The sequence below is a fragment of the Zerene cesonia genome, chromosome 27 (genome assembly GCF_012273895.1).
Source record: "Zerene cesonia ecotype Mississippi chromosome 27, Zerene_cesonia_1.1, whole genome shotgun sequence".
Taxonomy (NCBI): Eukaryota; Metazoa; Arthropoda; class Insecta; order Lepidoptera; family Pieridae; genus Zerene; species Zerene cesonia.
This window is the reverse complement of record NC_052128.1, coordinates 6,126,649-6,145,091: the sequence shown is the minus strand read 5'-3', so window position 1 is coordinate 6,145,091 and position 18,443 is coordinate 6,126,649. Positions and strand designations below refer to the sequence as shown.

General features: G+C 33.3%; 1 protein-coding gene across 1 annotated transcript; it reads left to right on the top strand.

Moving 5' to 3' along the window:
* The first annotated feature begins 510 nt into the window (after positions 1-510).
* On the top strand, positions 511-18,201 carry LOC119837401 (myb-like protein X). Its single transcript, XM_038362972.1, has 6 exons — positions 511-2,104; positions 6,033-6,100; positions 13,191-13,349; positions 13,889-14,053; positions 16,359-16,460; positions 17,837-18,201. Exons 1-6 carry the CDS (start codon positions 574-576, stop codon positions 18,017-18,019), a joined length of 2,208 nt encoding a protein of 735 aa, XP_038218900.1. The 5' UTR covers positions 511-573; the 3' UTR covers positions 18,020-18,201.
* Positions 18,202-18,443: the final 242 nt, after the last annotated feature.

The window sequence follows — 18,443 nt, the reverse complement described above, 5'->3', positions numbered from 1 at the left end:
CCGTTTATGTTTGTGTATTGTACTGAGAATCAGTGACATCACAGTGTCTTATAAATTAACTATTGACTGACTTAATGTAGGTGCGCCAGTAGCGTTATTATGTATTTTTGATGTATTTTTTATAACTATGGAGATGTAATAGTTTTATGTTGTTATTATTTTATCGCTTTTTACTTATGTCCATGAAATACTACAAGAATAACTTTTAAAAAAGTTGTAGCAGTAATGGACTCATTAGTTACTAATCCATCAAAAAGCTTTCATTGGTAAAACTGTAACTATAAATTAAATAGCATAAATCGATGGGAATATAAGTTATGTGGGATGAAAGGCGAAAAGTTTTTGTTGTCCCATGTCTGTAGTACTGCAGTACACTTTAAATCAATCAATTGAAAGTAAAAGTCTTATCAACGCTATTCTGCCATCGCTCGACACCGAAGAGAATCATTTTACAAACAGTATAAATAATAGTAGTTGAACCAATGGCGACAGTTTCTCCCGCGCGTCCGAGCCGACATCTCACGTATTTATAAAATACGAATATGATACTATGAACACTTCTTTCAAATTAACATGTCGCCGCTCAATTTACTTTTTTTTCTTTTAACTCCCGGCTGCTTCTCACTGAGCATCGGAGTAAGTGATAAAAATGTGACGAAGCGTGCTGCAAATAGCGAATTCTTCCCGGACTGGGTCCCGTTCAAGAACAAACATGGTGAGGAACTCGGTGAGTTTGTGGCGGTGGCCAAAGCGAAACCAAAGAAACGACTTGCACCGCCTATGAATTTCATACTAAGAGCTGTCGCCGAACCCAACGGTGATGATTATTATGATAAAGGTCAAGGCGAAAGCGACAACGAAGATTATTTCGAAAAGAAGGAATGGTCTGACTTAAACAGACCTGCAGAACCCGTTGATCCGAATAAACCGATAAGCCACAATATATCTGACATAGATGGTATCGTAAATATAATAACTAAGCCTGTTGACGATCCCGTGATCAAAGCTATAAACGGACGAAACAAAGAAAAGCAAGAAGCGAAGCAAAAATCAGAGGAAGAAAATCAAAATGTAAGTGAAGAAACTGAAAGCCTTAAAACTAAAAACGAAAAGCAAGATATTCAGCCAGAAGCAGAAAGTGATGAAAAAGAAGAGAAAAGACCTAGAAGGTACGAAGATGATGTCGAATATGAAGAAGCGAGTTCTGAAAAGCAAAAACCTGAAATAAGCGATGAAGAAAAGCGTGAAAGTGAGGAGAAAAAGGCAAAAATTCTAAGTAGTGTTGATGATTTAAAAGAGCGACATGCAAAAGAGCAACGCGCGATATCTGAAAAAGTAAAAGAGGAAGAGTTGTTCCGAGAAGATTTCGAAAGAGACAACTTAGGATCCAGCGAAGAGAACGATAAGTACGCCAAAGGTAAAGCACCAAAATGGAAGAAAATTAGTGATTACGAAGAATACAACGATGACGTTGGATCTGTAGAAGACAAGTATAAGCTTAATCATATAAAAACAACAACAACAACAACCACACAATCACCTAAAAAGAGCAAAAAGCGTAAATTGAAAAAAGGAAACACAGTTGCCAGTGGTAAGCTATCCGTTTTCAGAAATCCTCAATTATACATGGTCTTTGATGATGACGATGAAGCTACAACACCTAAACCCAAAGCCGGAAAACCTAATGAAAAATTTTCAGCCAAATATTCGGCTAATGATGACAACGTAAGAATATCTTTAGTCCCAGCAGATGATGATTCCAAAGAAGGTGAGCCCACGAAATTCTTCCCAAAAAAAAGGAAAAACAAACGCAATAAAACAAAGGTCACTGCTTCGCCAACCCCATTTAATACCGAAAAAACGACTAGCCTACCAACAACGGCATCTGACACAACCGGTTTTGACGTATCAGCTTCTGACACATCCGCTTCTGATATAACAGCTTCCGATGTGGATTCTTCTGCGTCAAACACCGCGCCGTCTGCGTCTGATGCAGTCCCTTCTGCATCAGACGCTTCAACTTCAGCTGCAGACGTTGACTCCACGCATGCGTCAACTGACAAAGAAGAAGAAAAGAAGGTTGCAGATTATAGCCACGAAAAAGGTGAGTAATCCTACTATAATAAATGCGAAAGTTTGTAATGATGTGTGTGTGTTTGTTGGTCTTTCACGCAAAACCTACTGAACCGATTGCAATGAAATTTGGTTAGTAGGTAGGTAGGTATAGTTCTTACCGCATGTTGTTAAGAAAATCTCTAAAACTTTCACTAAAATATTATTCTTAAAGCTTTGATGACTTATATCAATAGGTTAGTGTAAGTGAAGCTGCACTACTTTTAAGGTCTTTCCCACCTACGCCATCACCGTCAAAGGAAACACTTATGAGAATGAGATATTGGCCCGCAGTAAAAAGGTGGTCTTCAAACTTTCTCCAAATACTACAATCATAAAACAAAACTGTGGGCACGTGTCGAGAAAAAACAAACAAACACTGACATTTATAACATTAGTAAGGATGCATGTTAAATGAAAAAAAAAAACGTTTGACAAAACTTAAATAATGCCTTTAAAGTATCATCGATTACCTTTTTATATTCTGAATTAGTTTTGATAGAAAATTACATAAAATCGTACCAAAAATTATTTCACGTATCATATAATTTTTATAACATTTTATACTAGACAAATTAGAAAACAATATATATCTATGTTTAAAAATTAAATTATTAAACATATTCATTATATTATTAACCCGACGTTTCGAACACTTTACAGCGAGCGTGGTCACGGGGAAACTAATTTGTAAATGTATAATACTCGCGTAAAATCAAACACAAGAAAATAATATCTACGTTTATTGAATGTGCGATTTTAATGAAATAGTAATCATATTTTTTAAAAATGTACTATGTAACAAGAAACCATTTTCAAATATCATCAATTCCGAACTGTATATCGAGGTCCATCCACTTTGCATTTTCGACCGACGCATTTCTACCAAAATATTTTAGAGCCTCGAGCGATTCACAGGCGAGACGATCGACTCAACAAATTTATTCCTTATCCCATGGGAATACGGTTCGATTTTGAATGGTCTTCAGGATTTTTAAGTTCACTCCGTCAAAAGTACCTAATTTCTGACAAGGGTTCCAAAAGATGGGTCAAGTAAGATACGACATGATTACCGTATTGACTATCACGCTTAAATGATCCCTTTTATCTTAATAAAATATTCTTATGAAAATATCTAAGGATGATAAGCTTCATTGCTGATAATGATCTACTTATTTCTAAACCGATATAACCTATAGGTGTCTTTTATAAGTTTACTGGGTGTCACTTTCGTAGGAAACCTAATCATTATTTTGGGTTAAATTTACTCCAGATATCTACTCAATCTAGGATCAACTTACTTAAAAAAAAAAATTAGTGATCATAGTAATATTACAAGAACATAAGCAGTTCTATGTGTCTTTTCGATGAATTTAAAAAACCACCTGTATTTTTAGTGGAACCAATGAAGCATGGTAAAACAAAGATACATATATGGTTTATATAAACCAACTAAACAAGTAAGCTGCCCTCGGTTTCCTTGGAATTTTACCATCAAATTAAAAATAAAATTGAGAAAACGAATGGCGGAGAAACTGATAAATATACACCAAAAAATGCAAACACTCGAACAAAGATACTCTTCCTTCTTTTAATCAGTGAAAAATAGAAAAGAAAACGAACTTTTTTGGATCAAGCCGAGAGCACCGGCCGCAAAGCGATACGTGACCACTTTTTCATCGTCACGGTGTCTATTTATCTGTTATCTATATATCCATTTATCGCTTCAATGAACTGCCGTTAAGCTAATGAAAAAATTAACAGATTTTTTGTACGTTGGTTTGCAGAACAAATGTTTATTCAATTAATTTGTGTATACAAACTAATTCATGTGTTCTTAATATTGTTATTTGTGTTTATTTAACATGAGTTATTTCTCACAGAAAAAAGCTTACATTATATTTTATACGAAAAAATGTTTTGATTATTAGGGGTGAGAGTTTTTTTAGATTTTGTTGTAAATACAACTACAAATTGTTTTGTCAAAACCTATATTTTACAAAGCACTAGTTTTTTTAAGATTAGACAACAGAATTCGTTCTTACATAAATAGGAAGTGTGAACACTATGGGTTTTGCAATTTGTGCTGTTGTATAAGTCAGGCTTTGTCCACTTAAATTAGATTATATCGCTTGGTGCAATACTGAGAACTAATTTCTAGTTCTTTTATAGTAGGTAAAAGATTTCTTTAACGTCAAATGTCGAAAAATATTGCTTTTTAGAGATATAAATCTTTTTTAATGAGTAAGATTACAAGAATACCTAAATTTATTTATACATTACAAAAAATGTCTTTGTCGTTGCTGTATAAATATAGTCATCTGATAGTTACGCATAAAATTATAATTCGAATGGATTACCTAAAAAAATTAAAATAAAATCAATAAAGAACGAAATTTACACCCAATTGCTTACAAAATCTGTTTATAATAAGCGTGATAATTTCTATTTACGGTACAATTAATCACGGGTCAGAATTGAAAGTGTATCCATAGAAAGTGTAGAAAAATTCCGACCCATTGAACTACTGTCAACGGTGAGATATTTAAAACAACTGGGTCATTGATCAGTTTTGCAATTGACTGTACAGCCTACCGGAAAAATTCTCAAGGCCTTATGTCTTAGGTTTTCTTGAGAAGCGCTTTAAATTCGCTGGTTTATTAAAAGCGACAGTTTATACATGCGACAAAATAGTGGCCTATGTCCGATACTAGCTAATTATTATTATTTGTTAAGACTTTTATAGGGAAATACCATGCCAATTCTGAATGCCATATAAAATACTTGCTGTCGTTGCATGTCACTCGCGTAAGTCCGTATACCGTCGGAATATCGGGATAAAAAGCCTATATATAATTCCAGTTGTCCAGCTGTCTACGTACCAAATTTCATTGCAATCGGTTCAGTAGACTTTGCGTGAAAGAGCAACAAACACACACACATCGTTACAAACTTTCGCATTTATAATATTAGTAGGATTAAACAGAATCTAAGAAAACACATAAAGAAAAGAAACCCTTTTCAATATTACAGATTTGTTATTATGCAACTTTCTTATAGAGTGGCAAGTTACGATATTAAACGATGTTTATTTAAAAAAAATTACCTGATCAGAAAGAATGTCTATTTTAAGAATTTTCTTTGACCTTTTAGTGTATTTTCATCTTTTTAGTAGTTACTTCAAGTTTTAGCATCGATTAAAAACGTCTTTTATTTCATCAAAGACTATAATGGTATTAGTTATCGAAATTAGTGAAACTGTAATGATTTTAATTTATATTATTATCTATATAAATACGAGTAATATAAAGGTAAAGGCTTTTTTTGTTTGAACGCGCTTATCTCGGGAACAACTGATTTCAAACATAACGTTGGATATTTATATGTTCCCTTTGTGGCCATATACAATGTACCACGGGCGACGACGGGGCGGATCGCTAGTATATTTTGATATACATAATTATAGCTTAATCAGTGTGGAGTGAGTTGTTGTCTGTACTTATATATTCACAATAATGTTAAGAACATTTCTTTGTTTGAAGGCGTTAATCTTAAGAATTGCTGGTCCGAGTTGAAAAAAATCTGTGTTTAATAGTATATTTATGGAGGAAGGCTGTAGAGTATATCTATACTAATATTATAATGTTAAAGAGTTTGTTTGTTTGTTTGCTTGACACTGCACGCTGAACTGCTGGTCCGATTTAAACAATTCTTTTAGTGTTAGATAGCTCTTAGAGCAATTGGAACGAATTGGATGTTTGTCAGACAAACTACTGATTTTGATGAAAGTTGGTATACAGATAGGGTATGAGCTGTCTGATATTTTTTATCCCGATTAATTGCTCCCTTGGGTTTAAACAGGCATCTTGATATCCGGGCCGAGCGTCCAGTATAGATAATTAATAATTTCTTTTTACCAGGTGGTGGTCGTCAACATGAATCGGAATTCTCAGAAGAACATGGGGAGCATGGCAAGAAGGCTTACGAGGTAAGAGTTTTTTTATAGACTTTCTTTTATGTTTCCCAATTTCAAAAAAGTTATCGTCATCTATAGCTTTTTTGATATATACTGTATTAAACATTCTTCATACAATGTTTGAAACATACATTTAAATCTATATTATATAACAATAATAAAATATCATTAATATATCTATATGTATGTATGATTTAATCATTTTAATACTGGATTGGAGTACTACAAAGATTATATGTAGGAAATTATATCGAAAATTTATAAATATGCAACTTTATCAGTAGCGTAATGCAAAACAGAGCATACTTTATACAAATAAAGTGTAAAACCTCGTAAAGCTACCCCTTCCCAACTTTTACGCGTATCGTAAAATGATGTGTTCACATCTGTTTACCCTACATCGCTTACCTAATGAATTACAATTATTTTCTTTTGTATTTTTACATTGGATATATATAATAATACAATCTTATTTAATCGGTGTTTAGTGAAAGAGACATTACTAATTACCATCATTGATGTCAAGCTGTTTAAAATAGGCACGCCTACAATGTTAATTTAAATTGCATAATACTAAAAAGGGCATAAAAATAAAGATAATGATAGAATCAACTAAATAGGTAGGTAAAGAGTGTGATAATTTAATCCTGGCGATTATATTGTTACCGATCCTTGATATCGTGTGCAAAGTGCAAAATTTGAACGAAATCTGACCCTTTAAAGTGGGTCAAAATTGAGTCCAGCGGAGTCGGTCACACAAAAACATATTTTTTCTAGAAATTAAAGACTTTTTAACGGATTTTAAACGCGATTTATTCATTATTTTATTACATTGACGTTTCGAACACTTTACAGCGAGCGTGGTCACGGGGAGACCGTCCCGGGAGTCAGTATAGTAGTAATATAATGAATAAATCGCGTTTAAAGTCCGTTAAAAAGTCTTTAATTTCTAAATGTATAATACTCGTTTACGTCGTTGTACGTTTTTTTTTTATTATTAGTTTACCATTAAAGTTGTATTCACATCTTTTACTTATGCATATATGTATCTGTATTTATATTTATTTAATTTATATGTACTTATGTACGTTATATGATATGTTTATATGAGTATATTCATGTATTTATGCACTTCAAACCTACCTCCCCCTTTATATATTACTTATTCACAGTTTGATGCCTGGAAAGGATCACCCTTTAGTGATAAGGTCGCCCGCTGTGCTGGTTTAGTATCAAATCATTTATTTAAACGATGTGTTATGTATGCCAGCACAATAAAGTGTATACAAGTAAATATGTAACATGCAGGTGAAGCTAATAAAAGCGTGTGAAAAACCCCGTGACTTGCCGAGTGAGGCTTATATTAATCTAATTTTAGCTCCGCTTTCTTACCGAATATAGCAACGTGGGGTTATTTTAAGGTAAAATATAAAAATGACGTGCTTTATTTAACCCATATATTGGTTATAGGAAATCCCCCGTAGCTACGTAATTCACCACGCTATGGTTTGATTTATAAACAACAGGGCGAAGTAAATCAAGTAATAATAATAGCCCATGGCCCTTCCGTAATTTCATTGTGATAATGGATAGTAACTACTCTTGGTTGTTATCAAAATATGTACCTGCTTTGTTGTTAATGAGAGTCTGTTAGAAGAGTTTGTAATCGATGTTTTATATTGTGGTATTATCTCTGAAATAAACGGGTATGGTAAAAAGGTATTTCGTAATATTAAAGTTTACCTTTAGATTTTCCTAAACTGTCCGGAATTTGGTAAAAAATTGTGAAATCGGATAAAAACAATGCAATTCTTTTGGGCAAATGATAATATGTTTATCATACATGTAATAGTAATATATATCACCATAAATCATATTATACATACAGTCTACGTATATTCTATAATATAGCCTATACGCAGGGATCAAGTCAATTACCAATTATGAAAGAATATTTGAAACTCAGATAAGCTATATAAATAACTACAAAAAAAAAACATAAAAGCTTCGGTCAAGCAGTATCTGAGCTAAACGCGCAAGCAAAAACACTCCAACTTTTTATTATAAGCATAGAAAACAGACATAAGAAAAACCATTCACCCAACCGACCCTATAGTTCCTTACCTAACCCTGCGTCATTCAGATTATACAGGTCATTCAGTATCTAGTATTTATGAGCTCTAGACTCTAAGTAAACAGTTTGTAATTTCGCCAAACGCAATTGCAATTTCTACCGCATCATGTATCAATTCTGCCGTGACCGGTATAACGATGTTTCCTAATTTTCTCTATTGGCCTGCACGGAGTGTTTTCGTTTTAATAGCAATTATTTGTGGATGTGTTCCTAGCTTTCCGCCATCGGCTTTGAACGCGTAGTGTATGGAAATTCCAGTGGGATTAAATGTTTCACCGCGGTAAAATAAGTCTATATAAATATCTATAGACACAAAAATCATACCAAACAAATGCTTCGTTTGAATGTGACAAACAAATAAACACCCTTTCGTAATTAAAATATTGTAATAAGGATCATGAACTACTATTGTACGGCTGTAGCCCGCGGCGTCACTCGCGTCGTACTCGAGTAAAACGTCAAATTTCATACAGATTCGATAAGCTGTTTTAGCGTGAAAGAATAACAAACATCTATACATTCATCCATACTTATAAACTTTCGCGTTTGTAATATTAGTAGGATATGATCAGCGATTTAAATTAAAACAAAGGCTTAATAAGAAATAGATAACATAAGAATATATGATAATAGATGCAGCTGTTGGAACGAAAATAATAAATGCTTAAGTTTTGTGGGATGATTCTTAAAATTAATAAATCATTCAAAGTAAGGTAAAAGTGAAAATAAAAATAAATAGATATAACCTGTTTATTTATTAACCGTATAGTTAAACACTTATAAGCAAACGATATTCCAGTAATAGATAGTAATCAGTATCATGAGTTCGGACTCCCTTCCATTGGTAAGACAGTATTATTTTTCTCCATTCCCAGTCCTTTCCTTTATTCTTCTCATCGATCCTTTCTTCATCCCTGTCCAATTTGAAGTCAGCAATCCAGTTGTAGAGACGTAAGATCTGCAATCGACCGTACGCCTCTCCAAGCACTTACCATCAGCGATCCACCAGCTCCATTGCTGACGATGACATAAAAAAGTATTGATGAAAAAACTGTTTTCTTAAAAAAAAAGTTCACCGACGTTTCTTGTAGTTTGACAAATATTTCTTATCAAACACAAAATAGAATCACGTGACTTGGTGGAAAAACCACGAAGTTATTATGTAACAAAACCGATAAAAAACATCACACAAGAAGTACAAAGTCGCATTAAGTAACTCCTCTTTTATTGGGGACGTCGGTTAAAAAAGAAAAGTATTGTTTCATTATGTACCGTTCATGCGTCATCAACAGAATTGAAAGACATAATTTTTACTTTGAAGATTTTATTTCGATTTCATTGTGTTCGTTTTTAATTATTTAATTATAAACTTATCGTTTGTTTCATTTGATTTTGTTCGTGATTTAAAGTTATAATAACTTTGATAACTTGAGTTCAACTTAGTTAGTCAGACTCTAGATATAATATTGAATACCTATTTTACATACCAACTTAAGTTCAATGAAAGTTCAGGTCTAACAAAAACTATTGAAACAAAACAACACTAATTTTTAAGATCTTTTTTTTTAGAGAAACAAACAAGATTTGTTCATTGTAAAACATGAAAGTAATTTATGAATTTATTACACATCTAATAACACGAGTATTGTTCACTTATATGAAAATTTCGTTACTCCCGCTAAAACTCGAGAATGGCTCTGCTCATTTTGGTAGTTTTGGTATAATTATAATAGTCCAGGCAAGGTTAATAAGGTAAGAAGATTAACGGAAATATGTTATAAAAATATTCTGTAGCGTTGCGAAGTTGACAGCCCTAGGTGAGGTATTATGACAGCCCTACGAACATACATTAAGGCCCTATGGACATCTTGGGCTCGGGCGTCCCCGCAGTCTCCAGACTAGTCCCCAACAGTGTAGATTCGTAGTGTGTCTCAAGTCTAGAAGTAAAGCGCCTCGATTCAGTGCAGTCTTCATACCTACTTCACTCTTTGAAACAAATGGAAAATAAAACAAAAATCCCAAAAATCGGTGACTCTGTTCCGAAGTTTCCACAATCACTATGACAAGAGTATATATTCGCATATCAAATAATGTATAAATGTTGTTTAGAGAGCACCAACAAGATCGTCTGAATGGAGGCACAGTTTCGACCCCATAAACCATTATTATAAATTATCAAGACAAAAACCCTGGTACATAATGGATAAAGTGAGTGGAAGATGTTGCTAACATGTAAATAAATATGTTAATAACATTTAACAAGCAATTTAAAACATGATTAACAATAGAACAAAAATAATCAACCAAGACATTTCCACAACTGTTATGTAACATTATTGTCTGTGACTTTATTAATTGGTGAATGTTATTGAAACTTACTCTATGAAATGTTCTAGTTTGAATATCTGTTAGGATATGAAATAAAGAAACGTGATTTTATTAATTGGGATACTTGTTTATTAGTAATATTTTGATTAAGCTACCCGCTAAGCTTTATACGCTTGATTAAAGATTGTTTTAGAACGAAATACGAACAATTTCAAATCAATTGCTGAAATTAAATTCTGAATTCTCATTTTACAAAAAACAAACCAAACTTCTCAAAATTTTATATGCAGATTGGAGATATCGACTTCTTTGGTTGGTATATCAGTAGCTACTATAGTCTAACTCGTATAACATAACTTTGCTACTAGCAAAGCGATGTTATGCTGAAACTAATCATACAAGTAATAAATGCTCTAAGGAATACGGGGCTGATCTTATATGTTAGCTACGTCCCGCGGTTTCATCCACGTAGTACATGATGTTATGGTCTATAGCCTTCTCGAATAAATGGACTATTCATCACGAGAAAAATTATACAATCTGAACAAGTAGTTCGTATATATAGTATATACAGTATAGTATATACAGGTACAATTTTTTATTCACATAGAATATTGAAAACAAATACTGCCCATTGTTTGGCAGTTTGTTTTCACGGTGTGTTTTAGATGATCTAATGATAACAAACTCTGGACAATCGCTAATATTAATAAGTTTTGTTTTGATTATAAATTTGTTTGTATAACACAGTAGACCAAGTGTGTTAGTTACATAATCAGTTCCCACAAATTGTTTCATGTACTTTGTTTATTAAGATTTTGTTCGGCGAAACCTTACATTGTTATGTCGTATATCTTAAACATCGTTAAACTAATACATTTATTCATTCAACTGAGTCCGGAGGCCCGTTTCCTTTTCCTCACCCGTCCTAGTCCATTCCTTCTTTCCAGTCGTTAATCCTTTCCTTTTCCCGTACCCCATAAAAGCGGGCAGCGCATTCACAGAGGTTTGCGAATGTTTATGGGCGGTGGTGATCGCTTACCATCAGGCAAACCACAAGCTCAGCTGCCCGCTATGACATAAAAAAAAAACTAGATTTCTTCAAGAAGCACATTCCAATCGTCATAAAACAGCAACATTTACATTTACTATCAGTTCGGAAGGCAGTTTCTTCAAAGAAGAGCCGACAACAAACTCTGTAGTTGCTCTTTTAAAATCATGTCATTTTTAATTTTCCATAATATGTATATCATAACAATAGCCAAAGAACTGTCCTGTGCTCCTTAAGAGACAATATTCAATGGATTTTGAACTATACAGGGTGTCCCATTTATGGTGTACTTTGCTCGACGGAACTTATAGTTTTTAATATGATAATTACGGAAAAATTACTCAAAATAAATAAATTATAATTCATTTTTCTGAATTCTATATTATATTCCGTTCAAACACTATCCATATATGCCCTATGCACTTTAATTTTCTCCAGCTCAATAGAATCTAGGATTCAATCATAGTTCCAACCATAAAACAGTAAGCACTATAATTCATAACTTGGTATAACTGGCCCGTTTTAATTTGTATAAATTATGTAAGTTCGCAAGCCTGTCGTAGACACCTTTACCACGAGTTCCCTCTTCTTTCTCATATTTTCTCACTCGATTTTTTAAACCATAAAATTTTTAGTGTATTACAAAATAATCTATGTTAAAGTTAACAATTATAATAATTATAAAACATATTAACTTTTTAATAAAAGTTAAAAAAGACTTATCATGTAATAATAATAATAAACACATTTATTGTCAACATCACATAAGAAAATTAAGACATATGAACACAACTAGATAGAGAACTAGAACTAGAAAAAACACAATTAAAACAACATAAACAGAAATAGAAAAAAAAAGAAAACAAAAAGAAAAAAAAAATTAAATATATATGAATTTCATTTGAATGTTTCCTTTGATGATTACCATTTAAAAGAGTGATGTGTTATTCCTTGTAGTAACTAGTACTAGTACTAACTAGTAGTGTGAACATTTTTTAATAATTTTCCATACAATACCGCAACTACTGTGGTTTTTAAACGCGTGACCAAAGAATTAAAGTCATAATAAATATATTCGAGACACGTTCGTTTACCCTTAGTAAGCGAAGTTCACAAGTCAATTATAGGAGGACGGTACAACTGTCATGATTCTGGTTTCGTTTTAATTAACCAACTTCCATTAACTAGATACCGGAATTCAGATCTTTTATCAACAAGCTTGTCCATTATTTCGATGATTTTATTGTTTATAAATCATTGTTCTGACTCACTATGTCTAAAGGATCCGCTTTGTTGTTATAGATGTACCAATTATCATTTTCTCTTCGTGTGATAAGATTCTCTAACGATTAATAAATCGGTTTAGCACAACCAAGATCTAATGAAATCTACCGGATAATCATTTGCCATATAGCTTATCAAAGGGTATCTATGCTAAAATATATGTTAATGAGCCCTGAATCTATTAAGGATATAAATAATAAGTCACATTCTACAAACAATATCGATCAATATAAAATGACTGCTTGTAACATTTTCGGGAGGAGCATTATAAATTTAAAACTAAAATACCATGCGATAAAATTCAGGGATACCACGAAGACACGAAGACCAGCAAGGGTCACCATGACAAGGAGAGTCACCACGATAAGTACAAAGATCAAGGTGGAATAGACAAGAAGCATCACGATGAGAAGGAGCATTACGGAGCTCACCACCACGAGGAACATGGCAAGAAACACGCGAAGGTTAGTTTTATTTGTAACCTTAAAACTATCTATTTCAAATACTGATATTTCTTACATAATAAATAAACTATGATTTTTGTATGTGGTAGTCGAGTACGCTTCGGCACAAATTGAGCCAGCTAGCACCGGGGAAGTACCACACCCCCACAGAAGAAAAAGCATTCTGCTGTGCTTCGTTTGGTGAGGGGGGGAGTCGGAGGCCCATAACCTTTTCCTCACCCTTCCCAGTCTTTTCCATTATTCCTCTCGTCCTTAAATTATAATAATCCCTTTTCATAATCCTTTAATAATCCGTTGCCAATTTGAAGTCGTGTGCGTAGGGTCGGCAATCGACTTTACGCCTCTCCAAATATCCATAGGAGGTGGCAGTGCGGTAAGCACATCAGGCGATCCACCAGCTCCATTGCGAACGATGACATAAAAAAAAAGTTTTTCTTTTTAATTGCGAAGCAGATTTGTATTTGTACAAACTTACTTCGAAACATCACAAACACGAAACAATCACGTTTAGAACAAAATAACTCACGATCTGTTTATAGTACGAAGAATCAGGGAAGCATTCAAAAGGCCACAGCACTAAAGGCAGCCACGATATCCACAAAAAAGATGAATACGAGAAGAGAGTAGAATTCTTCGAGGAGGAAGGCGATTCAGATGAAGTGGAGTCTCATGGAGGACACCACAGTGAAAAGGAACACTCTATGGTATGATTTTTGCCGTTGGTTGCATGTTAAAATGGTGGTAGAGCAAGTGGGCGTGTGTGCAAAGAGGTTGAATGTGTAACTAAAGATACTGTTAAGGTACAGATTTTTTGTTTGTTTGTTAGATAATTTATAAAATAATCAAAATATCAAGAACTTCAACTAATACGTCTTATACTATATGCACTATAACAATATGCATGAGTTAACTACTTTCATGGTAGTTTTTTATTCCAGGTTTTAGCTTTATAGCAGAAACTGAATTTTTAACTCTTTTCACCGAAACCACATGCAATTGTTTTGCACATTTGGCAAGTTCAAGCTCGGAACGCCAGTAAATTGCACTGGAAATTTGAGTTTTTTCCAACTTTTGTTTATTTCAGTATCGAACTTTTGCATCTGAATTTATAGGAATAAAGTTCTTTTCTTATTGGCTGAAATATGAAATAAACTCAAAATTTAATTAACTCAAGTGTTTATTAATATGGATTTAGAATCATTTGTAATTTACATTCAATGCACTTATTAATTTTTTTCACAATTTGTAAGATAGTTGTAAGATATAATTCCATCTATACTGTTTAAAATTGCAGTTGCAATTTCTTTTCAATTATTTAAATTGTGCCGTTCTGTCAAAATACAAAAATTATGTCTTGCAAATCAATTGCTCCAGTCACGGTCTAGTAGACGATTATTATTGTATTTTTTGTAGCTTTAGCAAACTAGATTTCATCTTAGTGAATCCTTATATTTCCAAAGAGACTAGACTATGAAAAATTATGTTCAAGGTCATTAGGGTTTACAGCAAATAGATAAAAACATTCTATTTAAATGAGTTGTCGCAAGATAGTGGCGAGAACGATTTCACGGTGTTTCATCATTGTTTGTTGCAGTGGTTAAATACCAGCTTCTTAAAATAGCAGTGAATGTGAAAGCGTTATAATCAAAGGTCCCAAGTTCAATCCTAGTATTTTCCCGTGAAAAAAGTGGTTGAAATGAAACGATTATGAAATACGAATAAAGTTAGATAAATAAAGTATCGGTTTGGCAATGCCCGGGCTAGCGTACTACAGTGTGCCCGTAAAGAATATTGATAAGTGGCACAGGCCTGCTATAAGGCTTCAGGACTTAATCCACCACGCTGGCCAAGTGCGGGTTGGCAGACGTCACATGTCGTCGAACGTTTGATTCTTCGACATGCCGGTTTCCTCACGATGTTTTCCTTCACCGTTCGAGCAGTGATGTAGACCATGTTTAGATAAATTGAAAAACCCATTTATTTCTTCCACGCTCGACCGATCTCGAATCCCCGACTTTTCGCTTTAAGTCCAAGGTCCTTACCACTGAGCCATCGTGGCTTTCACTTCACTTGTTCACTTGTTAGCTTTAATATAATATGTTTATTGACATTTCGATGTATAATAGATTACTTGGCTATCTTTTTCTAACCTTGTAACTTTTTATCTTAACTCTGTTATGGAAAAAATAGAACCATCCTAAAATAAATTCAAGTAAATACAATCATCCAAATTGAAATAAGCATAAAAGAAATTCATTTCATATCTACCGTATCAAATGGGTTAAAAAATCTAATTTGAAAAGGCCTTAAACCTATAAAAAGTAGATCTTACATGTAAAAGATATTTTGCTTCCCACTCAAAGCTATTCAGGGTGCATAATTAAACGGAACTTTTATTAAAAGACGTGGACACAGGCTGCGTGGACAACTATAAACTTGATTAGAACTTTTCCTATTTACTATTACTTTATTAATTTATCCCACGCCTTTGAAACGTTATGAATATTTAAAGCAATTTGATAAGACAGCGCCCGTCATGTGAATTCAGATGATAGGAAACTCTTATTAGATATTTTGTATGTTAGTAAGTTTGGGGATGCTATATATAGATTGTAGGTGACTTTTTAAGTAACTGTTATGCCATATATCTAGTTTAATTTAAACGTAAAGTAAAAAGTAAAGGTTTTTCATTAATTTTTAGGCTTCTTTTAGTTTTCCGAACAAGAATTTGTTAATTAAAGAATTTTTGAAATCGTGTAAGGTAATATCTAATATTAGCGGTCCGCCCCGGCTCCGCTGGCTTCGCTATGTAACACTGAAAGAATTTTTCAAATCGGACCAATAGTTCCTGAGATTAGTGCGTTCAAACAAACAAACGCTTCAGCTTTATAATATTTATATAGATAAATAGACTTAACCCACGTTTGTCTGATTTACCACGTGTAGTCTCGTGTCTTTTGGTAATAACAACAAAAAATTATATAATGTCTTCATATAATTTATTTCCAGGGTGGGCATTACAAGAAGTCCAATCTGGAGGCAAGTCACAAAGGCCACGCGAAGGGCGACACGGGACATTTCAGCAAAAATGGACATGAACATATAAACAAGGTAATAATATGTCACTTAAATACACTATCCTCAAATAATATCCCATAAATAACATATTTACCATACTTGTTTATAATAACATCTTTGTCATATAAACATAGACCTTAAATCTACATTTTCGGCCTTAACTTGTATGCATACATTTGCAGTTTACGATTGATCTTTAGAATTTCACTTAGAAAAACAATGTAACAACAGGATTTTTGAATTTAACAATTCATAATACATAATTCTTTATTTGCACAAACAGGGTGTTACAATATAAATAATACGTTAAGCTTTTCACATGTTTCGCCACGAAATACATAGTATACAAAGCTTATATTACTACTATCTGTACAAATGTTGATAATAAAATAAACAAATATATCTTACTAGCTGCGCCCCGCAGTTTCGCCCGCGTAAGTCCGTATCCCGTAGCAATATCGGGATAAAAAGTTGCCTATATGTTATTCCAGTTGTCCAGCTGTCTACGTACCAAATTTCATTGCAATCGGTTCAGTAGTTTTTGCGTGAAAAAGCAACATACATCCTTACAAACTTTCGCATTTATAATATTAGTAGGATAGGATAGAATTTGTGGTGCCGATTGATAAATCAATCACGCCATCGACCCCAATTGGTTCTAAGTAACTGTTGATTCGCAATGTAAGGTCGCTGTACCGTACAAATTGCTTATAATTTATATTTATGTACCCACGGTATGAAGGATTCAATGTACCGTGATATTGTATTGCCAAATATTGACAAGTTTTTTGTGTTTAAAGTTTTGAAATAAGGTTTTATTAGTTCTCGTACAAGTATATACATAGAATATAATCTTAGATATTGAACAGATATAAAAATAAATTGTCTAAGCAGATGCAGGGAATGGATACAGTTCTCTCAAGTATTATGAAATAGTATACGGAATCTAGACTATTCGGATGTAGAAAGGCGATAGATACAAAGCAATAGATAGTTAATAGTTATATGTTTCGAAATATTTGTAGATGCCTTCTCTTAATTTTTCGAGATCCGTTTCCTAACAAATGATATCGACCGTTGGTTTTCACGCAAGACATATTTAAATAATTTGTCTAAATTCTGATTCTTTATCTGCAATCTGATTTATTTTTATCCGGCTAACACGTTAACGTGGGATTAGCTTTGGCATAGCAAAACATTTCATTAAACACCTTATTGTTTTCTAAAGAAGTGTTGGTTGGTTGATATAACCAATAATTTATAGATATATATAATATAGAATATTTATCCATATATATAACAGAAAATTTCACTAGTTTTCCGTGGCCAACCTTTTTTATATCTGTCTTTCGTGCATTGACCAAATATTTCAATCTCAATTAATAACTTTCCGCTTACTTCCTTACTAGGGTCATAGCGTCTCTGGGGGCCACAGCCACCACGGCCACCACAGCCGACAGCACCACGGCGAAGGTGGTAGGAACGGTGGGAAGAAGTGGGTCTACCACCACGGCTACCCAGCGAAAACAGCGAACTTGGTAGTGATAGATCGACGAAACGATTACCAACACGGCCCACAGTACTTTGGTTAATTATTTATAAGTAGATTATAACTTCATTTGGTAAATTTTGAGATCATGATGTTAATGGATCATTCATAAATTAATACGCAGCTCAGGTGGAACATTTTGGGAAATTATAACTTTTTTGTATATTAAATCTCGTATAATTTTTACAAACGTGATCTTATAAATAGCGAGGAATGATAAGTGACGCTGGGAAATTACTATGGACATTCTCTAAATTTGTCTTATTTATGAATTACACCTTGGATTCCTATATTTAAATAATATCTCCCGAGAATTATTTTAAGAGCGCCAGAGAAAGTTGAAACGAATTTAAAATAGTTTAAGATTTGCTCAAGCTTGTTAACCCACGTTTGCACAAATAGCTTGCGCAAATTGTGTACATTTTATATGTTATTGTAATGATAATGTTTTAATTTTTTATAATTTT

Bases quoted from the DNA above. Each gene is read 5' to 3' on its own strand.
- LOC119837401 (XM_038362972.1), top strand. From the start codon at position 574: ATGTCGCCGCTCAATTTACTTTTTTTTCTTTTAACTCCCGGCTGCTTC. The intron at 6,101-13,190 runs GTAAGAGTTTTT...GATAAAATTCAG, and splicing joins ATGGCAAGAAGGCTTACGAG to GGATACCACGAAGACACGAA. The intron at 16,461-17,836 runs GTAATAATATGT...CTTCCTTACTAG, and splicing joins GACATGAACATATAAACAAG to GGTCATAGCGTCTCTGGGGG.